General features: G+C 34.1%; 2 protein-coding genes across 4 annotated transcripts in view; one reads left to right on the top strand and one right to left on the bottom strand.

Moving 5' to 3' along the window:
- Window positions 1-9,867: 9,867 nt before the first annotated feature.
- On the bottom strand, window positions 9,868-17,491 carry LOC127880980 (protein kish-B-like). Its single transcript, XM_052428539.1, has 3 exons — window positions 17,391-17,491; window positions 12,037-12,168; window positions 9,868-11,612 (listed from the first exon to the last, which is right to left on the bottom strand). Exons 1-3 carry the CDS (start codon window positions 17,398-17,400, stop codon window positions 11,530-11,532), a joined length of 225 nt encoding a protein of 74 aa, XP_052284499.1. The 5' UTR covers window positions 17,401-17,491; the 3' UTR covers window positions 9,868-11,529.
- A 197-nt stretch (window positions 17,492-17,688) lies between these two features.
- Window positions 17,689-23,271, top strand: part of LOC127880971 (ubiquitin-like modifier-activating enzyme ATG7) — a 40,648-nt gene continuing 35,065 nt past the window's right edge. Inside the window, exons 1-4 of one of the 3 annotated variants that reach the window (XM_052428514.1) lie at window positions 17,689-17,760; window positions 19,462-19,618; window positions 20,456-20,510; window positions 21,534-21,651. In XM_052428514.1, coding sequence (XP_052284474.1) covers window positions 19,471-19,618; window positions 20,456-20,510; window positions 21,534-21,651 — 321 coding nt within the window. In that variant the 5' untranslated portion in view covers window positions 17,689-17,760; window positions 19,462-19,470. Of the gene's footprint in view, window positions 17,859-19,461; window positions 19,619-20,455; window positions 20,511-21,533; window positions 21,652-23,271 lie in introns of all 3 variants that reach the window. The other 2 variants (XM_052428492.1, XM_052428503.1) reach the window with 2 other exon arrangements.

The following is a 23,271-nucleotide window of genomic DNA, read 5'->3' as shown; positions in this document are numbered from 1 at the left end:
CGGATTCGTCCATGTTAATATTTTGAACGACCCGAGTGAAAAGTTTGTTATCTTCTGTCAATATGAAAACTGTTTCGATAAGTGTCTTTTTTAAGGTAAAATCAGTATGTGATACACGTATAGATACTGCGATATAAACAGTTGTGTAAACATTATTCATATTTACCACGCGATAAGTGTAAATTTTTCGCAAAAATATGTGTCATTATTATGTCAATCATCATAATAGGATATAATTGTCTAATTAGTGAACATAATTTACAATAATAACAATAATTATTACCACGAGGAGTGTGTACGCTTAAGAAAAGGCGAGTCTAACTGCAACCCGAATAGCAAGACAAATTAAGGTAACAAATGTGCGTCATCGGAGGACAAGTGGATAGGATAGGCCCAAAAATACCCGTTTGTTAAATGAACCTTACCGTGATTTCATTTCGACGTCAATATGCAATGTCAATGTCCTTAAACTTCAACTGTTATCATAAATTGCACAACTCGTGCGACTTACTAGACAAAGAAAGGTGTCGTCTATTTTTTAATTACGAAATTTTGTAGAATTTAATGCATGCTGTAGATATTACTTAAGCATGCATGTCATTTTGGGTTATAATTTCTGCTTTATTATTGATAAGCTCATGTGAAATTGTTTACTATTTCTCTAGACTTAACCAATGTCTCACTCGTCAAAAAAATCATTAGAACAAATGTTCAGAGCAAATTTAATGACAATTGCGATAACCAATATTACCTTAAGAGTGTTCGAAAGCTTTTTATTGGCCCAGTTTTGATCCCACATGACCCAAATGAGACCTCATCCGAGCTACGATTGGGACAAATGTTATTAATGATGATTAGACAAAACATTGTTTACGCTAATTTTGAACTAAATCGAGTCATTGAGCTAATGTTCTGACCAAAGATTTTTCCCATTGCACATACATTTAAAGAGGAGAAACCAATCGAACCATTTTCTAAAAATGATTGAGTGACAAATGGGGATCCTGACATCTTCCACATAACTTAATAAAACATGCCTTTGACTACTTAACTAGACAGGGCGCACGACGAAACAACTGATACAAAGCAATCATTACATCAGTCAATACAAATCTACAAAATGCCGCTCTTGGCCGTGTCTTATATACAGCAAAGATCAACAAAATTCAATAATTCATAGTTACTTTTAAGCTATGCTGAACGATTTTAAGTGTAAATGGGAAGACATCGTTAATAGAGAACATGGTCAAATACGCGCAAATGTGGGTATTTACACGAAACTAGAGGCATTTTAAGACAGAGGTCACTGTAGAGCCATACGTAAAGTGTACTACAATAGGTCGAACACTACGAAGTGCCTTGGCAAAATTCCGCGGTGGTGTTGCACCTGTTCGTATAGAAACAGGACGTTATGAAGGTGTACCGGAAAATGAACAATATTGTTTTATCTGATGCGTGTGTCGAAAGTGAACAGCGTGCCTTAATGATGTTTCCGCTATACCCAAATATAAAAGCCACTTTTACAAAAGGTGCTCTTTTGGTAAATCAACGCACTAAACCCAAGAAAGAAAATGAACTTCTTGCTGTGAGATGAATGCCTCATTAAACCCATTTCCAGAGCATGTCATGACATTTTAATGAAGCGACGCATAGATGTGTCAATTGCGTATCAAATAGTAATTACCTTGTAATTCATAACTAACTAATAGTTAATAATGTACACATTGCATTGATGTGTGTTAATATATTTTTATAAATTGTTTAAAAAGAAAATTCATCATTTTAATTTCCATAAGGATCTTCGTTTATATTTCTAACAAATGTGAAAGTTTTTACGATGCGTATAATCTTTGAACTCTTTTTAAATGTTTAACACGTCTTTCCTAAATCTTTTAGAGCGGTTTTGTACCCATATAAAGTTTGTTTACTGCTTTACTGTCGTGTTATGTACAAAAAATGAAACGTTAATAAACTAGTCGGTCTGTCTGTCTGCTTGTCCGTCTGTCCGCCCGATTGTCTTTCTGTCTGTCTGTCTGCCCAAAGAAAATGCAAATCTCATGGAATCAATTTTTATGCAAGATGATATTTGTGGTATACTATTGTATTGTCAGAAGTGTGAGGCAGATTATAAAAAACAGAAGTACAGTAATTGTATGAAAGAAGAGACGTGGCCAAATGGCCATCAATACTAAAAAAGAATTACACAGCTGTTAAAAGCAACAGATTAACAAAACAAGAGCATCGCATAACGGGTGTCACGCTCGGCTGTGAAAGCTTGTCAGAATTTTTTTTTTTTTTGAGGTCACAGTGACCTTGACCTTTGACCTAGTGACCCAAAATGGGTGTGGCGTGTAGAACTCAAGGTGCATCTACATATAAAGTTTCAAAGTTGTAGGTGGAAGCACTTTGATTTTAGAGGCAATGTAAAGGTTTTTGTTAAAGTTTTATATTAGAGGTCACAGTGACCTTGACCTTTGACCTAGTGACCCAAAAATGGTTGTGGCATGTAGAACTCATCAAGGTGCAACTACATGTGAAGTTTCAAAGTTGTAGGTGGAAGCACTTTGATTTTAGAGCCTATGTTAAAGTTTGATATTAGAGGTCACAGTGACCTTGACCTTTGACCTAGTGACCCAAAAATGGGTGTGGCGTGTAGAACTCATCAAGGTGCATCTACATATGAAGTTTCAAAGTTGTAGGTGGAAGCACTTTGATTTTAGAGCCAATGTTAAGGTTTTAGCACGACACCTATGGCGGACGGCGGACAAGCTGGCTATGACAATAGTTCGGGTGTTCTCCGAAAACAGCCTCGCTAAAAATGTTATTTGGTGACAATTCACATTATTTATTATAAAATGAGCACAAACGTCAAAACTGTTCTTATGCCTTAATATCAGTAAAATTAATAAATTAAAAAGACTATTGCCAAGCAATATATGTCCCCTACCGGCTCCACCATTGTCAGAATTATTTTTTGTTATTTGTTGCCATAACAACCAGAATTTTTGACATAGGAAGAAAAATAAATAACATGCATAATGTCCATATTGCCATCTATTTATGTTTCAAGTTTCATGAAAAAATATGAAGAACTTCAAAAGTTATCGCAGAACCATTTTCAGCAGTATTTCTAGTCTATTTGTTGCCAAAGCAACCAGAATTCTTGACGTAGGAACAAAATGAAATGATGTGCAAATCTCAATATTGCCATCTGTCCATATTTCAAGTTTCATGAAAAAATATGAAGAACTATTACAGTTATCTCAGGATCTAGAAAAGTGTGACAGACTGACGGACAGACGGACACACAGAGCGCAAATCATATGTCCCCTCCGGTGAAACCGGTAGGGGACAAAAAAACATTTCTTCATGCACATGAGAACCAACAGTTCTTCAAAAGTCGAAAATGTATCAAAGACATAAAAAAAATACTTTAGCAAAATAACAAAACCAAAACACAACCTTTTACAACTAATTGGCTAAAAAAATACTTTTATACAACAAAGGTTTAAACCCCAGGATAATGCATACATAATGTATTCATTTCAACATTACAGTATGCGAAAAATATTTAAACATGCTAAAACAATGTGATCATGGTTGCTATATAAAGTGCACATGAATATTATTTAATTGTACATTTGTTTCAAGTTCTATGTCTATAAGTTGTTGCAAAATACTTTACAAAACCCATATAATACAATTCATGCAAGTATACTATTTCAGAAACATCACATATATGGCCATGAAAGTCAATGACAAAGCAACAGGTATGTGCAACCTTGTCCCAATCACAGATGCTGAAATGAAGAAAAAAACTCAATTAAACATCTACAATTTAATACTTTTTTTTCAAAAAATATTATATCATTGAAAAGCAGCTAACAAAAACTACACAAGATAGGGAAATTAACCAATTAAATATTAACAATCTTGATTAAAAAATAAATGTATGTATTTCTAACATGAATCAGGAAAAAACATTTTGCATTTTACATCCATTTTAAAGCATGTGTATGCTTTATACTATTATAAATATTTAAATATAAATATATAAAAATTAAATCAACCTTACATAATTCCAAAACTGTTGCTGCTGTGTTTGTATTGCAGAGAATGCTAAATGTTCTTTTATCATTTATTATAATTTCTTACAATAAATGAAATGCAAAATTATTAATTACTCAAAATTAAATTGTAGAAATGATTAATCATATCATATACCTTTGTAAAATACACCAAGAAAGCCTTTCTTTTCAGACAGAAACCATTGCTTTAACCGTGGCACTCTCCTCATGTATGCACATGTGCAGATCACAAGCATGCTGAATATCAGCACGCCCTCAAATGAGTACGCTGCAAAATAGGAGAAGATATTGTTAAATAATAATACTTCTGAATCAATCCTATTATATGTCTACTTTTCAGACCACACAACAGTATAGATTTATTAATTGAATAATATGCACCCATAAAAAATGATCAGTCATGAAAAAGGAAACTCCATTTTCCCTCTGAAAGTGTGAACACAAACATCTACTTTTATCACTGAACTGCTTTTTCAGCTACAGCAAAATCATTCATAATTTAAGGTAAGAGATTTTGTGGAGTTTTTTTTGAAGAAGATGGCCCTTAAGCCCACACCAGTTCACGGACAAAACAGTTTACGGCCAAATTATTTTTTTTACCTTTGTGATTTTGACCGTAATACAGGCCACACTCAGTGGCCTCATGATAGTCATTTGCAGAAAGCTGTCATAAACATTACTGCCAGGACAAGCTGTTTTATAGACAAATTTGACCTGTGACCTCTTAATGTGACCAATCCTCTGAAGTTCACATGAAATGCCATGTCCTCATGGTCGCCTACTTGGAAAGAGGTTATAATAAAGAGCTGCGCCATGAGCGCATGATACGCCCGTCGTTCGCCAATGAAGTAGTAAGGTAATAAATAACCCTTTGAATCATTTTTTTACTTCAGTTTATTTGTATTTGAATACATGGTTTATTTTATAAGTACATGAGCATGGAGCGCCGTCTCCTTGACATTCAACAAAGTCCCATAACTGTGGAACAACAATTCAGAATTCCGTCAAAAACGAAAGGGGATCAGGGTTTATCAATATTAAGATTGTGTTGAAATTTGAAAAAAATCCATCGAAGGATATTTGAGCTACGGTAGGACATTCAATGAAATAACGAAATTTTGACGAACAAAGTCCCATAACTCTGGAACGACAATTCAGAATTCCGTCAAAAACGAAAGGGGATCAGGGTTTATCAATATTAAGATTGTGTTGAAATTTGAAAAAAATCCATCGAAGGATATTTGAGCTACAGTAGGACATTCAATGAAATCACGAAATTTTGACGAACAAAGTCCCATAACTCTGGAACGACAATTCAGAATTCCGTCAAAAACGAAAGGGGATCAGGGTTTATCAATATTAAGATTGTGTTGAAATTTGAAAAAAATCCATCGAAGGATATTTGAGCTACAGTAGGACATTCAATGAAATCACGAAATTTTGACGAACAAAGTCCCATAACTCTGGAACGACAATTCAGAATTCCGTCAAAAACGAAAGGGGATCAGGGTTTATCAATATTAAGATTGTGTTGAAATTTGAAAAAAATCCATCGAAGGATATTTGAGCTACAGTAGGACATTCAATGAAATCACGAAATTTTGACGAACAAAGTCCCATAACTCTGGAACGACAATTCAGAATTCCGTCAAAAACGAAAGGGGATCAGGGTTTATCAATATTAAGATTGTGTTAAAATTTGAAGAAAATCTGTCAAAGGATATTTGACGTAGCGTACGACATTAACAGACGGACGGACGGACAGACGGACGCGGGGTATACCATAATACGTCCCGTCATAGACGGGCGTATAAAAACAATGAATGAACTTAGCACAGAGGCAGTCATGAGGCAACAAATAGCGTGTAAAACTTGTGGCCTGTCACAAATGTCAAGGTCACATTTTATAGGTTCAAAGATAAAGTTGTCCACATAACAGCTTGTTCAGAGTTATTTGGTCATTCAAATTCACCCTACTATATTTAGTCAATGAAATTGGCAAATCACACATTTTACAAATGTAATTTACAGCTTTAACTATTATCTGCAGAAATAATTCCATAGATAAACACTTAAAGACATATCAACTCTGAAGTCTCTAGCATTTATTAACAACAATCAAATAACCAGACAGATGTAAACAAAAAGACGTTTGGCATTGAATCTTATCAATATGCATTAAAACACTTTTTACCTTTACGATAAGTTCAAATATTGTATCACCAAATTTTATGTAGATCTTTAGATATTAAAGGGGCCTTTTCACAGATTTTGGCCTGTTTTGAAGTTTGTCATTAAATGCTTTATACTGATAAATGTAAACATTGGCTCTAAAAAGCTCCAGTAAAAACCAAGAATAGAATTTAAAAAAAAGGAAAAAAAAGTAGCCTGCAGCAGGGCTCGAACCAGTGACCCCCGGAGTCCTGGAGTAAAAACCAATTAGACCGCTCGGCCATCCTGCCAAGTATGTAAGAGAGGCGTATTTTATACTTTATAAGCAATCTTCGTAGTTTCAAAAAATTAAACGACAACAACAGAACTCTCCAAATTATTCAATCGTTTCGCGTTGCAACGCTTTATAATTTTCAGGTTTTTAAATTGTCAAAAGATGCATATAATGGCTATTTTAGAAAATGGTACATGTTCAGTATTACTGTTTCCTCACAACTATCATAACTAAAACAAAAATTTGCGAATCTGAAACAACTTTTTTCAATTTTGCCAATTTACCAAAACGTGAAAAGATCCCTTTAAGTATATGTTTATTTTCAAAACAAAACTGTAAGTGTTCAGATTGAACATCTTTAAGTCAAACTAAGCAGCTAATTATAAATATATATCTATACATATAGATGATACATCTGTAGATGTTGATTGTCTATAGATTGTTGATCAGTGCTGGTGATATCTCCTTCATAACTAAATGTTGATTACATTTCCATTACACAATAATTTCAATAAGGTATTTTATATAACAAAACAGGATAAAATTGCAATTAAATAATATTTTACTAATTAAGAACGCTAGCCTCAGGGTACCAATTCTCCAACGATTTTTTGCCGATTTTATTTAATTTGTCAAACTGTTTCATGTTTTTAAAATTAATTTAAGCTGATATTTCAGGTAAAAGACTGCTCTTTCTGAAACTATAAAATGTCAAGAAAACAAGCGTTAATAACTCGACCTTACCGTTGGTCAAATGAAGTTGGTTCTGTTTACATTTTGCAACCCGTTTGGAACCAATTATCGAACGTTCACTAAAGCAAGCCATCAGACATTTGCAACACACACATACACTGGTAAAATAAAAAAAATTACATAGCAACTGACGTGGATAATCCTTACTTATATATATTTTGTTCATTTAATCGAAAGATACATATTGACTTTTGACAAACATTTTCCTTTTTTGACTTCTCTAACAGCTGCTAGTAAAGCACTGAGTATTTATTTGATTTTCTTCATGTCATTTGTCAAAAAGAAATAAAAATAAAATTTAAATAGATGTATTATATTTATGAATGAAATGATTCTTCATAAATGTGGTTGAAAGCAGAATGTTACCAAGTTACGAGTTGGCTTAAGTACGAATTGACGATAAAGAAACTTAGTTGTTTGCAACCTAATCCATCAAAATAAAAAATAGAAAACAGGGCAAGGTCAAGGATGTAATCGCTTATTTTGACAGTTGTAAACAAAGTGAAAGGTAGTAAAAAGCCTGACTGGGGAATGAAAACATCGCTCATATTGTTAGAATGTTATAAAACAAAACATTTTGATGACTTATAATGATCTAACTGAATTAACCACTCATTTATCTGGTCAAATATTAAAATTTTACTTGGTTCAATGAATCTTCGTCTGCAGTTGCGTTTACGAAGAAGAGGCTGTCAAGTGGGAAGTTTGCCATTAGAATGTATTCATATTGGACTTACTTAGAATGGGACCCGATTTCAAATTGAACAATTCCACCAAAAGTAAATTTTATAATTTATAAAAATTGTTCGAGAATTGGTTCTGTTCGAGAATTGGTACCCTGAGGCTAGTAACTGTATCTAATTTCATGAACTGACACTGACATAAACAAATTTCGCTGACACCCACACCACTGCTTTATTTGCTTAAAATATAGTCCGAATTACAATCAATTAACACAGACCGTTATCTCTTCAATCTCTTAATTAATGGACAACGATCCATAATGGAACATATTTATATGGTAAGAGGCACGCTCCATGTCTAAAAAGCCTTTCTGTAGCCTTTCAGGCCTGAGCTCAGTATTTACACATTAATGGCGCCGAGGTAAAAAGGTACTGTGAATGCGGGAGTCGGTCTGAGCTGTTTAATGGTTTCTGGTAGGGCCATGCGGTAGCAAGACATGCTGTAGCGGGCGTGTCTGGGCCTTGAATCATTAAAAGGGGGAGGGGTGTAGTAAAAAGTAAGGTCACTTCCAACAGCCTTCCTGTTGGGCTAGCTCTTTAGCGACGTGGTTAAAGTGTCGGACTACCACTCTGGAGATCGTGGGTTCAATTCCCGACCTGAGCTCAGTATTTTCACATTATGCTATGTTCTCGCACATTTGTGCCCCTTAACTTTGTATTTCGCGCATGCGAATACAATGACAAGTATTTTTAGCATTGTATTACTTTTATATCCTCATTAAAATACTATTTCAGTATTAAACCATCTGAAAATCGTCTTTGTTTACATATTTACTATTTTTTTCAACTCGTGAAGGTGAAGGCCAATGATCTGCATCATCCAGAAGATTATTCTCATTGGATTCGTGCTCCTTGCTTGACCGCGTTCTAAATGGGGCTCCCAGTGGGGAAGTTATTTTTATACATAACGGATTGCAATGTCTTATATACAGCAAAGATCAACAAAATTCAATAATTCATAGTTACTTTTAAGCTATGCTGAACGATTTTAAGTGTAAATGGGAAGACATCGTTAATAGAGAACATGGTCAAATACGCGCAAATGTGGGTATTTACACGAAACTAGAGGCATTTTAAGACAGAGGTCACTGTAGAGCCATACGTAAAGTGTACTACAATAGGTCGAACACTACGAAGTGCCTTGGCAAAATTCCGCGGTGGTGTTGCACCTGTTCGTATAGAAACAGGACGTTATGAAGGTGTACCGGAAAATGAACAATATTGTTTTATCTGATGCGTGTGTCGAAAGTGAACAGCGTGCCTTAATGATGTTTCCGCTATACCCAAATATAAAAGCCACTTTTACAAAAGGTGCTCTTTTGGTAAATCAACGCACTAAACCCAAGAAAGAAAATGAACTTCTTGCTGTGAGATGAATGCCTCATTAAACCCATTTCCAGAGCATGTCATGACATTTTAATGAAGCGACGCATAGATGTGTCAATTGCGTATCAAATAGTAATTACCTTGTAATTCATAACTAACTAATAGTTAATAATGTACACATTGCATTGATGTGTGTTAATATATTTTTATAAATTGTTTAAAAAGAAAATTCATCATTTTAATTTCCATAAGGATCTTCGTTTATATTTCTAACAAATGTGAAAGTTTTTACGATGCGTATAATCTTTGAACTCTTTTTAAATGTTTAACACGTCTTTCCTAAATCTTTTAGAGCGGTTTTGTACCCATATAAAGTTTGTTTACTGCTTTACTGTCGTGTTATGTACAAAAAATGAAACGTTAATAAACTAGTCGGTCTGTCTGTCTGCTTGTCCGTCTGTCCGCCCGATTGTCTTTCTGTCTGTCTGTCTGCCCAAAGAAAATGCAAATCTCATGGAATCAATTTTTATGCAAGATGATATTTGTGGTATACTATTGTATTGTCAGAAGTGTGAGGCAGATTATAAAAAAACAGAAGTACAGTAATTGTATGAAAGAAGAGACGTGGCCAAATGGCCATCAATACTAAAAAAGAATTACACAGCTGTTAAAAGCAACAGATTAACAAAACAAGAGCATCGCATAACGGGTGTCACGCTCGGCTGTGAAAGCTTGTCAGAATTTTTTTTTTTTTTGAGGTCACAGTGACCTTGACCTTTGACCTAGTGACCCAAAATGGGTGTGGCGTGTAGAACTCAAGGTGCATCTACATATAAAGTTTCAAAGTTGTAGGTGGAAGCACTTTGATTTTAGAGGCAATGTAAAGGTTTTTGTTAAAGTTTTATATTAGAGGTCACAGTGACCTTGACCTTTGACCTAGTGACCCAAAAATGGTTGTGGCATGTAGAACTCATCAAGGTGCAACTACATGTGAAGTTTCAAAGTTGTAGGTGGAAGCACTTTGATTTTAGAGCCTATGTTAAAGTTTGATATTAGAGGTCACAGTGACCTTGACCTTTGACCTAGTGACCCAAAAATGGGTGTGGCGTGTAGAACTCATCAAGGTGCATCTACATATGAAGTTTCAAAGTTGTAGGTGGAAGCACTTTGATTTTAGAGCCAATGTTAAGGTTTTAGCACGACACCTATGGCGGACGGCGGACAAGCTGGCTATGACAATAGTTCGGGTGTTCTCCGAAAACAGCCTCGCTAAAAATGTTATTTGGTGACAATTCACATTATTTATTATAAAATGAGCACAAACGTCAAAACTGTTCTTATGCCTTAATATCAGTAAAATTAATAAATTAAAAAGACTATTGCCAAGCAATATATGTCCCCTACCGGCTCCACCATTGTCAGAATTATTTTTTGTTATTTGTTGCCATAACAACCAGAATTTTTGACATAGGAAGAAAAATAAATAACATGCATAATGTCCATATTGCCATCTATTTATGTTTCAAGTTTCATGAAAAAATATGAAGAACTTCAAAAGTTATCGCAGAACCATTTTCAGCAGTATTTCTAGTCTATTTGTTGCCAAAGCAACCAGAATTCTTGACGTAGGAACAAAATGAAATGATGTGCAAATCTCAATATTGCCATCTGTCCATATTTCAAGTTTCATGAAAAAATATGAAGAACTATTACAGTTATCTCAGGATCTAGAAAAGTGTGACAGACTGACGGACAGACGGACACACAGAGCGCAAATCATATGTCCCCTCCGGTGAAACCGGTAGGGGACAAAAAAACATTTCTTCATGCACATGAGAACCAACAGTTCTTCAAAAGTCGAAAATGTATCAAAGACATAAAAAAAATACTTTAGCAAAATAACAAAACCAAAACACAACCTTTTACAACTAATTGGCTAAAAAATACTTTTATACAACAAAGGTTTAAACCCCAGGATAATGCATACATAATGTATTCATTTCAACATTACAGTATGCGAAAAATATTTAAACATGCTAAAACAATGTGATCATGGTTGCTATATAAAGTGCACATGAATATTATTTAATTGTACATTTGTTTCAAGTTCTATGTCTATAAGTTGTTGCAAAATACTTTACAAAACCCATATAATACAATTCATGCAAGTATACTATTTCAGAAACATCACATATATGGCCATGAAAGTCAATGACAAAGCAACAGGTATGTGCAACCTTGTCCCAATCACAGATGCTGAAATGAAGAAAAAAACTCAATTAAACATCTACAATTTAATACTTTTTTTTCAAAAAATATTATATCATTGAAAAGCAGCTAACAAAAACTACACAAGATAGGGAAATTAACCAATTAAATATTAACAATCTTGATTAAAAAATAAATGTATGTATTTCTAACATGAATCAGGAAAAAACATTTTGCATTTTACATCCATTTTAAAGCATGTGTATGCTTTATACTATTATAAATATTTAAATATAAATATATAAAAATTAAATCAACCTTACATAATTCCAAAACTGTTGCTGCTGTGTTTGTATTGCAGAGAATGCTAAATGTTCTTTTATCATTTATTATAATTTCTTACAATAAATGAAATGCAAAATTATTAATTACTCAAAATTAAATTGTAGAAATGATTAATCATATCATATACCTTTGTAAAATACACCAAGAAAGCCTTTCTTTTCAGACAGAAACCATTGCTTTAACCGTGGCACTCTCCTCATGTATGCACATGTGCAGATCACAAGCATGCTGAATATCAGCACGCCCTCAAATGAGTACGCTGCAAAATAGGAGAAGATATTGTTAAATAATAATACTTCTGAATCAATCCTATTATATGTCTACTTTTCAGACCACACAACAGTATAGATTTATTAATTGAATAATATGCACCCATAAAAAATGATCAGTCATGAAAAAGGAAACTCCATTTTCCCTCTGAAAGTGTGAACACAAACATCTACTTTTATCACTGAACTGCTTTTTCAGCTACAGCAAAATCATTCATAATTTAAGGTAAGAGATTTTGTGGAGTTTTTTTGAAGAAGATGGCCCTTAAGCCCACACCAGTTCACGGACAAAACAGTTTACGGCCAAATTATTTTTTTTACCTTTGTGATTTTGACCGTAATACAGGCCACACTCAGTGGCCTCATGATAGTCATTTGCAGAAAGCTGTCATAAACATTACTGCCAGGACAAGCTGTTTTATAGACAAATTTGACCTGTGACCTCTTAATGTGACCAATCCTCTGAAGTTCACATGAAATGCCATGTCCTCATGGTCGCCTACTTGGAAAGAGGTTATAATAAAGAGCTGCGCCATGAGCGCATGATACGCCCGTCGTTCGCCAATGAAGTAGTAAGGTAATAAATAACCCTTTGAATCATTTTTTTACTTCAGTTTATTTGTATTTGAATACATGGTTTATTTTATAAGTACATGAGCATGGAGCGCCGTCTCCTTGACATTCAACAAAGTCCCATAACTGTGGAACAACAATTCAGAATTCCGTCAAAAACGAAAGGGGATCAGGGTTTATCAATATTAAGATTGTGTTGAAATTTGAAAAAAATCCATCGAAGGATATTTGAGCTACGGTAGGACATTCAATGAAATAACGAAATTTTGACGAACAAAGTCCCATAACTCTGGAACGACAATTCAGAATTCCGTCAAAAACGAAAGGGGATCAGGGTTTATCAATATTAAGATTGTGTTGAAATTTGAAAAAAAATCCATCGAAGGATATTTGAGCTACAGTAGGACATTCAATGAAATCACGAAATTTTGACGAACAAAGTCCCATAACTCTGGAACGACAATTCAGAATTCCGTCAAAAACGAAAGGGGATCAGGGTTTATCAATATTAAGATTGTGTTGAAATTTGAAAAAAATCCATCGAAGGATATTTGAGCTACAGTAGGACATTCAATGAAATCACGAAATTTTGACGAACAAAGTCCCATAACTCTGGAACGACAATTCAGAATTCCGTCAAAAACGAAAGGGGATCAGGGTTTATCAATATTAAGATTGTGTTGAAATTTGAAAAAAATCCATCGAAGGATATTTGAGCTACAGTAGGACATTCAATGAAATCACGAAATTTTGACGAACAAAGTCCCATAACTCTGGAACGACAATTCAGAATTCCGTCAAAAACGAAAGGGGATCAGGGTTTATCAATATTAAGATTGTGTTAAAATTTGAAGAAAATCTGTCAAAGGATATTTGACGTAGCGTACGACATTAACAGACGGACGGACGGACAGACGGACGCGGGGTATACCATAATACGTCCCGTCATAGACGGGCGTATAAAAACAATGAATGAACTTAGCACAGAGGCAGTCATGAGGCAACAAATAGCGTGTAAAACTTGTGGCCTGTCACAAATGTCAAGGTCACATTTTATAGGTTCAAAGATAAAGTTGTCCACATAACAGCTTGTTCAGAGTTATTTGGTCATTCAAATTCACCCTACTATATTTAGTCAATGAAATTGGCAAATCACACATTTTACAAATGTAATTTACAGCTTTAACTATTATCTGCAGAAATAATTCCATAGATAAACACTTAAAGACATATCAACTCTGAAGTCTCTAGCATTTATTAACAACAATCAAATAACCAGACAGATGTAAACAAAAAGACGTTTGGCATTGAATCTTATCAATATGCATTAAAACACTTTTTACCTTTACGATAAGTTCAAATATTGTATCACCAAATTTTATGTAGATCTTTAGATATTAAAGGGGCCTTTTCACAGATTTTGGCCTGTTTTGAAGTTTGTCATTAAATGCTTTATACTGATAAATGTAAACATTGGCTCTAAAAAGCTCCAGTAAAAACCAAGAATAGAATTTAAAAAAAAGGAAAAAAAAGTAGCCTGCAGCAGGGCTCGAACCAGTGACCCCCGGAGTCCTGGAGTAAAAACCAATTAGACCGCTCGGCCATCCTGCCAAGTATGTAAGAGAGGCGTATTTTATACTTTATAAGCAATCTTCGTAGTTTCAAAAAATTAAACGACAACAACAGAACTCTCCAAATTATTCAATCGTTTCGCGTTGCAACGCTTTATAATTTTCAGGTTTTTAAATTGTCAAAAGATGCATATAATGGCTATTTTAGAAAATGGTACATGTTCAGTATTACTGTTTCCTCACAACTATCATAACTAAAACAAAAATTTGCGAATCTGAAACAACTTTTTTCAATTTTGCCAATTTACCAAAACGTGAAAAGATCCCTTTAAGTATATGTTTATTTTCAAAACAAAACTGTAAGTGTTCAGATTGAACATCTTTAAGTCAAACTAAGCAGCTAATTATAAATATATATCTATACATATAGATGATACATCTGTAGATGTTGATTGTCTATAGATTGTTGATCAGTGCTGGTGATATCTCCTTCATAACTAAATGTTGATTACATTTCCATTACACAATAATTTCAATAAGGTATTTTATATAACAAAACAGGATAAAATTGCAATTAAATAATATTTTACTAATTAAGAACGCTAGCCTCAGGGTACCAATTCTCCAACGATTTTTGGCCGATTTTATTTAATTTGTCAAACTGTTTCATGTTTTTAAAATTAATTTAAGCTGATATTTCAGGTAAAAGACTGCTCTTTCTGAAACTATAAAATGTCAAGAAAACAAGCGTTAATAACTCGACCTTACCGTTGGTCAAATGAAGTTGGTTCTGTTTACATTTTGCAACCCGTTTGGAACCAATTATCGAACGTTCACTAAAGCAAGCCATCAGACATTTGCAACACACACATACACTGGTAAAATAAAAAAAATTACATAGCAACTGACGTGGATAATCCTTACTTATATATATTTTGTTCATTTAATCGAAAGATACATATTGACTTTTGACAAACATTTTCCTTTTTTGACTTCTCTAACAGCTGCTAGTAAAGCACTGAGTATTTATTTGATTTTCTTCATGTCATTTGTCAAAAAGAAATAAAAATAAAATTTAAATAGATGTATTATATTTATGAATAAAATGATTCTTCATAAATGTGGTTGAAAGCAGAATGTTACCAAGTTACGAGTTGGCTTAAGTACGAATTGACGATAAAGAAACTTAGTTGTTTGCAACCTAATCCATCAAAATAAAAAATAGAAAACAGGGCAAGGTCAAGGATGTAATCGCTTATTTTGACAGTTGTAAACAAAGTGAAAGGTAGTAAAAAGCCTGACTGGGGAATGAAAACATCGCTCATATTGTTAGAATGTTATAAAACAAAACATTTTGATGACTTATAATGATCTAACTGAATTAACCACTCATTTATCTGGTCAAATATTAAAATTTTACTTGGTTCAATGAATCTTCGTCTGCAGTTGCGTTTACGAAGAAGAGGCTGTCAAGTGGGAAGTTTGCCATTAGAATGTATTCATATTGGACTTACTTAGAATGGGACCCGATTTCAAATTGAACAATTCCACCAAAAGTAAATTTTATAATTTATAAAAATTGTTCGAGAATTGGTTCTGTTCGAGAATTGGTACCCTGAGGCTAGTAACTGTATCTAATTTCATGAACTGACACTGACATAAACAAATTTCGCTGACACCCACACCACTGCTTTATTTGCTTAAAATATAGTCCGAATTACAATCAATTAACACAGACCGTTATCTCTTCAATCTCTTAATTAATGGACAACGATCCATAATGGAACATATTTATATGGTAAGAGGCACGCTCCATGTCTAAAAAGCCTTTCTGTAGCCTTTCAGGCCTGAGCTCAGTATTTACACATTAATGGCGCCGAGGTAAAAAGGTACTGTGAATGCGGGAGTCGGTCTGAGCTGTTTAATGGTTTCTGGTAGGGCCATGCGGTAGCAAGACATGCTGTAGCGGGCGTGTCTGGGCCTTGAATCATTAAAAGGGGGAGGGGTGTAGTAAAAAGTAAGGTCACTTCCAACAGCCTTCCTGTTGGGCTAGCTCTTTAGCGACGTGGTTAAAGTGTCGGACTACCACTCTGGAGATCGTGGGTTCAATTCCCGACCTGAGCTCAGTATTTTCACATTATGCTATGTTCTCGCACATTTGTGCCCCTTAACTTTGTATTTCGCGCATGCGAATACAATGACAAGTATTTTTAGCATTGTATTACTTTTATATCCTCATTAAAATACTATTTCAGTATTAAACCATCTGAAAATCGTCTTTGTTTACATATTTACTATTTTTTTCAACTCGTGAAGGTGAAGGCCAATGATCTGCATCATCCAGAAGATTATTCTCATTGGATTCGTGCTCCTTGCTTGACCGCGTTCTAAATGGGGCTCCCAGTGGGGAAGTTATTTTTATACATAACGGATTGCAATGTCCTTTTTCTAAGACACAATTGAATGTGTATTTAATGATGTAATCGATTTATTTTCAAATATAAAATTCCAAATAAGAGCAGGGATGTTAATATTTTAACCATGGTTACTTTCAACAAAACAATGCAAACGTGCTAATTGAAATATAATTGTCTCGCGCGTCTTGCATATTGAGTTACAATACCCTGTCGGGTACCTCTCAGTGCTCCGAATTAAATAGAGCGTGGCCTTCCTTAGAAATGATTCTGCCACTTGCACCGAATTTCTAAACTTTTTTGTTTTAAGTGCAAGCGATTTATAATGCAATAATACTCTGCAATTGTATTTTTTACCACAATTTAAGCAATATCTATGTCTGTGTGGAACATTTCTTGTTTAAAACTCATTTTCTCGGCAAAATAGTCAGCAGTTGTAAACGCTCGATCTACTTGCATAGAATCCTGACACGCGAAGTATTTGGCGAGAGCGAAAATGACGTATTAAATTGAGCACGAATCCAATGAGAAGACAAAAAAGTATGAGAACGAGGCATAATTAAAAGAAAATTTCAATTCATTGAGAAATCCAAAAGGAATGATGTTGTAAAAAGATCAACAATTGCTTGTTAAGCCAGAAAGTGTTTAATTTACCATTCGTCATGCTGACATCGCAAATAGAGCATTGATTTAGAAATAAAATGCCTGTGTTCACGACTTGTTGTCACCGGAAGTTGTTATATGGTCATTTTGATTTTCCTGTGTGATAATTTTATTTTTTTTATTATACCAACAAAGCTGAATCTATGTCATTATGTTAATCTCTTGTAAAGTATTTGATAAAATACACACGCATGCATCCGTTTACTTAACTTAATACGGTGATACATTGTCATTCCAAAATATAGTCGATTAATAAATTGACTTCAACAATTAATCAAGTAACGATAAATTCGTACCCTAATATTTCGAACCGGAAATCGCTCAATATGTCATATGCCAAAAAACACTAGATTTGTTTTACGTAAACAATAATAAATGCTTTCATTTAATGATAACTAGTTTCGATTTTAAGAAAAGATACTATATTGTTTATACCTGTATACGGTGTGTGTTTCACTGGTTTGTATTGATTGTTAAAATTTGTTAGCTAAAATGAAAGTGATTAAAATTGCAAACTGAAAGTGAGTTACAACTTGCAGTAAAGTGCTCAAAGAATCAACATTTTCATCAACTGCTTCAATATGAACATGAACAATTTGATGAATGTTTACTTTTTGGTTTTGATTGAAATTGCAAACAAAGTTATTCAAATTAACAGACTGTGAAATCAAAGTACAAGATATTTATCTTTGTTGCCCTCTGGTGAAAATAACTGGCATGTCTATCCTACATGTAGTATCAGCCCTCTTCATGAATACATACAAATTTTGGAAGTGAACAAATACAAAAATACGCATGTTTTATATGTCAATCTATAGTTAAATGTGTATTCTTGGACATAACAACGAAAACTGCATTTAAATCGGCAATGTTTTGACAAAATACTGGCTTGACTTAGATTCCCGGTAGTAATCTGCTGGATGTACAATTTTCTCGTAGTATCGGCCCTTCTGATTGGTTGCTAAGATTTACTACTATGTGCATGTGCTTGTTTTTTAAAAAGTAACTTAATGGAAACACGAAACTCTTGCTCATGTTGTTCTTAAAATATTTTTACATTTTATTTAAAAATAAGCGCGCATATAAAACATTTGACAGAGCTACTATTAATCCATAAACAAACTAACATAATTGTGTGTTACTTATTAAAAATCATAGCATCACCCTGGCATAAACATTACCTTCTTTCCAACTAACACCAGAAATCACAAGAATCATCGTCGTAATACTGAGTCCTGGATTACATGTACCATCAAATAAATGTCAACTTCTAAAAATTGAAAAAGCATTCACTTTCCGGCACTTCTTGAAGGTTTTTTGTTAAAGGCGTGATGCTATGAGGAGGACCTATACTATGAGATTAAGGGATTCATAGAAATAAAGGAATCAAACCATAAAAAACATTTATTGATAGAGAAAGTTATGAGTAAGAGCAGATGGCTATTACTCTATTCAATATTTACATGTTTTTAGCAGCCCTTTTTAAAAAATTGTATGTGACATATTCTTAATCAGTATTCAAGGAATTAAAAATATACAATTATAAAGACTGTTCATTAAGTGCAGACTGCCATAATCTAATTATTTTATCAATATTTTAAGAATAATTGCGTGATAATTGATAATTTGATTACTTCGAGAAATATGCCAGAAGAGCAACTCTAAAAAAATATTGAAAGGATTCAAATTATGCTCTGTACAAATATACAGCTATTTTATAGTCAAGTGTTTGTATATTTAAGTTTGTTAATTTAATCCATATTGTATAACTTTTCAATATAATGGGCTAGTCTATTTGTTGAAGATATATTTTGTAATATCATTAAATGTTATTAGTTTGAATGGTTTCCCTCAAGCTATTCCTGAAAAACTTGCTTACTGAACTTAAACCTGCCTATATAGTGCGCTTTAGCCTGGCTTGGACGCAAATGCTGGGGTGTGAAGAATAGATTAAATTTTTAATTGAAAAGTTAATTTAAAATGCCTTCATCATGCAACTTAACTAGTAATAAATGACACTTTAAAAATGACTATTTTTATCAACAGAATTAATTTTCTTCAGAGGAGTACGATGGCTGACAACCGAACCATGCCTCTTCAGTTTGCACCTTTCAGCAGTTTTCTGGATGGAGGCTTCTGGCATCAGCTGTGTCACAACAAAGTCAATGTTTATGGTTTAGACGATTCTGCCAGGCCCATAAATGCATCATATTATAATGGTATTGTTTTGATTAATATCGCTTTGACACAGTGTTTTTTCCACCATTTCGGGAATGAGTCCAGGTCGCTTTGGATTGGGAAATATCGCGTCTTAAATATACCGACTTAAATCGGGAAATTAATGTTGTTGACTTTCTGCTTACAAATACCTTATAATTGATACTTAAAGTGATTTCAATATTATATTTACTAAGGTTCAACTTATTAATAGATGAATGACATGTTGAGACTTATAAAACAAAAGATTATTTTTTGGAAACCTTCAATTCAGATTTTTATTGCCCCTGGTAGGGTGGTATAAAGCAGTTGAACTGTTCATCAGTCTGTCCGTCCATCCGTCCGTCCGATAATTTCTAAACCTGCCAAATGATATACCCCGGTATTAAAATTTTATTTCAAAGCGGCGCAATAGGGGGCATTGTGTTTCTGACAAACACATCTCTTGTTTAGGTCCCATTTGGGAAAAATAAATACTTAATTCCATTGGGGATGGGTTCCACTACAGGACCCACATTTGAACGAAAAAAACACTTTGTATGGAAGTTATTACTTGTTTTGAAGTTTTGATCATTGACTTTGTTTATTTTATTTTTTTGCAGCAAAATATTGTGGAATTGCTTTTGATTGGGTTAATAAATGCCTGTACTATGAAACAAAATATTGATTTTATGAAAAGATGTATACTCATTTTTTTATGCTTTAAAATACTTTGAATTTAATTTGTAACCATTTTTATTTAACTGGTAGCTTGTCTATTGTTTTGTTATCACTATTTTTATAACTGAGTCATGATTTATGCAATAACAATCTATCGGTACTGTAATTTCTATTCTCAGGGGATGCCAGTGGAATGCCTTGCAGAATGAGCTTAGAACATTCATCATTTGATATGTAAGAAATTTCAATTTTAAATTATTTCTGTGGCATAAAAGCCACTGACCCATGCCACCAAAGAAACCATCTATATTATAAACAAAGACTTGGTATTGCAAAACCAGCATCAATGGGTTACTTTTTAAAAGTGTTCTTAACATAAAAAATTATCTTCTAAATTTAAATACTTAGAGAATAATTCTTTATGTCTGTTGTTCATCGTCTGTAGTGTCAACATTTAAATTGTAATCATTTATCAACCAAACCTCGTGTACAGAAAATTTGACCCAATTATATCTCGACTGATTAAAAAAAAATGGTTATAGTAAATTGACAAACATGGCCGCCAGGGGCGGGGCAGTTTTCTATGTATCTCTATAGTGAAACCTTTTGAAAACACAAGAGATCACATTGATAGCCCAATCTTCAGGAATCTTAGTCAGAGTAAGAGCATTATATCTTGGTAGAGTTTCAAATTGGTTCCTGTCTGTTGATACACATTGCCACCTGGGGGAGGGGTAGTCGTCCTAATATAGCTATATAGAAACCTTCTTAACACCTCAGAAGTCACATTTTTTGTCTTAATCATCACGAAACATGCTCATAAAAAAGATATCCAGTCTGAATTCTAAACACATCTAAACATTAAAAAAAAACTGATCAAAACAGTTCAGTTTCTTCAGGTCTCAGGTGTGTTACCTTTAAACTTCCGACCTCTTGTTTTGACAATTATCATGAAGCATTTGGCAAGCCATGTGCTCATCTGCTTGTTAGCTTCACAAAGTTTTCCTTTTTCAAATACTTAGTTAATATCCTCTCTCTCTATAATGGCCTATACCTGTATTTGCCTGGATTTATTTCCCATGCAAACTCTGGAGTTATAACCTGGCTCAAAATTTGTGTCATCCAAATTTTCCTGGAAACAACAAAATTCTTGTTGATTGGGTATTTACTAGATTTCCTTTAACCAGATGGGTCAGTTTGGAGTCATTGGTTAATTTGGCTGATGGAAAACTGAGCCCTGCATGTATGTGCTTGTAGGTCCAGTAAGACTCCCAGCCAGTATTTCCGTGCGGAGGGCCATCTGTACAACAAGAACACCCTTGAGGACTTCAAGAACACAGACAAGAAACAGCTGCTGGACCAGGAGGGAGCTCAGGTTAGTTTAAACCTATTTATTTAAGCTTGATTGCATTGAAAGCCTAAGGCTTATTGAAATGATCTCTAGTCTATTTCCTGGGTAGAACCAGTACTTGGTGTCTTTTGGGAAGATCTAAAGAACGCTCTCAAAGTGGGGATGGAACCCGGTAGCTAGGGGGACACCATATCCACTATGCCACGCGGACCTACATTTGTGCTCAGGTTGGTAAATTTATTCATTTTATGCTCACCTGAGCACGTTTAAGAGTATATTGCGCTCATGGTGGGCTTTTATTATCACATTTTGTCCGTCATTTCTTGTGCATGGTGTGTCATCTTTTGTCAACACTAGAAGCTGCATTTATTACCAGTTGTCATGAACCTTATTCAGAATTTCTATCCCAATGATGTTGCGGTTGAGTTCAAAACTGGGTCACATGGGAACTAAAACTAGGTTAATAGCTCAAATTAAAGAAAAATAACTGTGAACTCTCTTGATACCCCATGGGTCATTTGCCAATTAAGCCAACATATAACGTTGTAAAGAATAATTCATCTTAAACTTTTGTTATTAAACTCTATGAAAAAGCCAAAATGCGGCAAGAACATAAATTTGCTGATGTATAGAATACACATGTATGTGGCTAATGACCATCCGAAATTGTACTTATACGATTAGATTATTTTTAAGTTTTCTATCATGAAAATAATAGTTTCCACCTCTAATCCAAATAAACAAATTCCTTTAAAAAGCTATTATTTTAAATTTTTGCCTTGAAAATATTATATTGTTTATTGCCAAATCAGAAATTGTTTTATTCTTCAGGTTTCTATGTTGGGCAGAATGCCTTTTAGCAAGAAAAATCTATATATGTATGTACTAATGTCTGCCCAGCTTGTTGTTTTTAGCTCACCTAAGCACAACATGACGATCATGCTTATGGTGAGCTTTTGTGATCACCTTTTGTCTGCTGTGCACTGTCTGTCGTGCGTTCTCAGCATTTGCCATGTTCACCCATTAGAGGCCACATTTATGTCCGATCTTCATCTTCATGAAACTTGGTCAGAAGATTTGTCCCAGTGATGTCTCGGATGAGTTCGAAAATGGTTGCGAATGGTTGAAAAACATGGCCACCAGGCGGCTGGGCATTTTTACCTTTATGGCTATAGTAAAATCTTGCTAACACTCTAGAAGTCACAATTATTGTCCAATCCTCATGAAACTTGTAAGAACATTTGTTCTAACTCTTGATTTGATATTTTGGCCAAGATTGAAAATGGCTTCAGAAATATCTCAAAAGTTGCCCAGAGCACTTGAGTTCCCTGAAGTCTCAGGTGAGCGACAGTGGGCCTCTGGCCCTCTTGTGTTATAAGACTATAAATGTTGAACTTTGTAAATATCTGTGATTGCACAATGTTGTACTCTTTGAATTATAGTATTCACACATCTCATCAAACAGGAAGATATTTCATTTAAAGTCCACAGAAAAGTACAACTACATGTACTAGTCTGATTATATTCATAAAGTATTCAAGGCTCAAGTTTACCGGTGACTCATAATGTTGAGAAGTGCTTTTTCCCCATGAAACAAACAAGCTGTCAATCATGTCATGATAATTTAAGTGCTCCAGCACAGCC

Source organism: Dreissena polymorpha, chromosome 1 (genome assembly GCF_020536995.1).
Source record: "Dreissena polymorpha isolate Duluth1 chromosome 1, UMN_Dpol_1.0, whole genome shotgun sequence".
Classification (NCBI taxonomy): domain Eukaryota; kingdom Metazoa; phylum Mollusca; class Bivalvia; order Myida; family Dreissenidae; genus Dreissena; species Dreissena polymorpha.
Note: the sequence above shows the minus strand (reverse complement) of the source record. Positions and strands in the feature narration are given on the sequence as shown.

Excerpts from the sequence above, each read along its gene's own strand:
- LOC127880980 (XM_052428539.1), bottom strand. Across the intron at positions 11,613-12,036 it reads TCTTGGTGTATTTTACAAAG|CATCTGTGATTGGGACAAGG; the intron begins GTATATGATATG and ends TCTTCATTTCAG.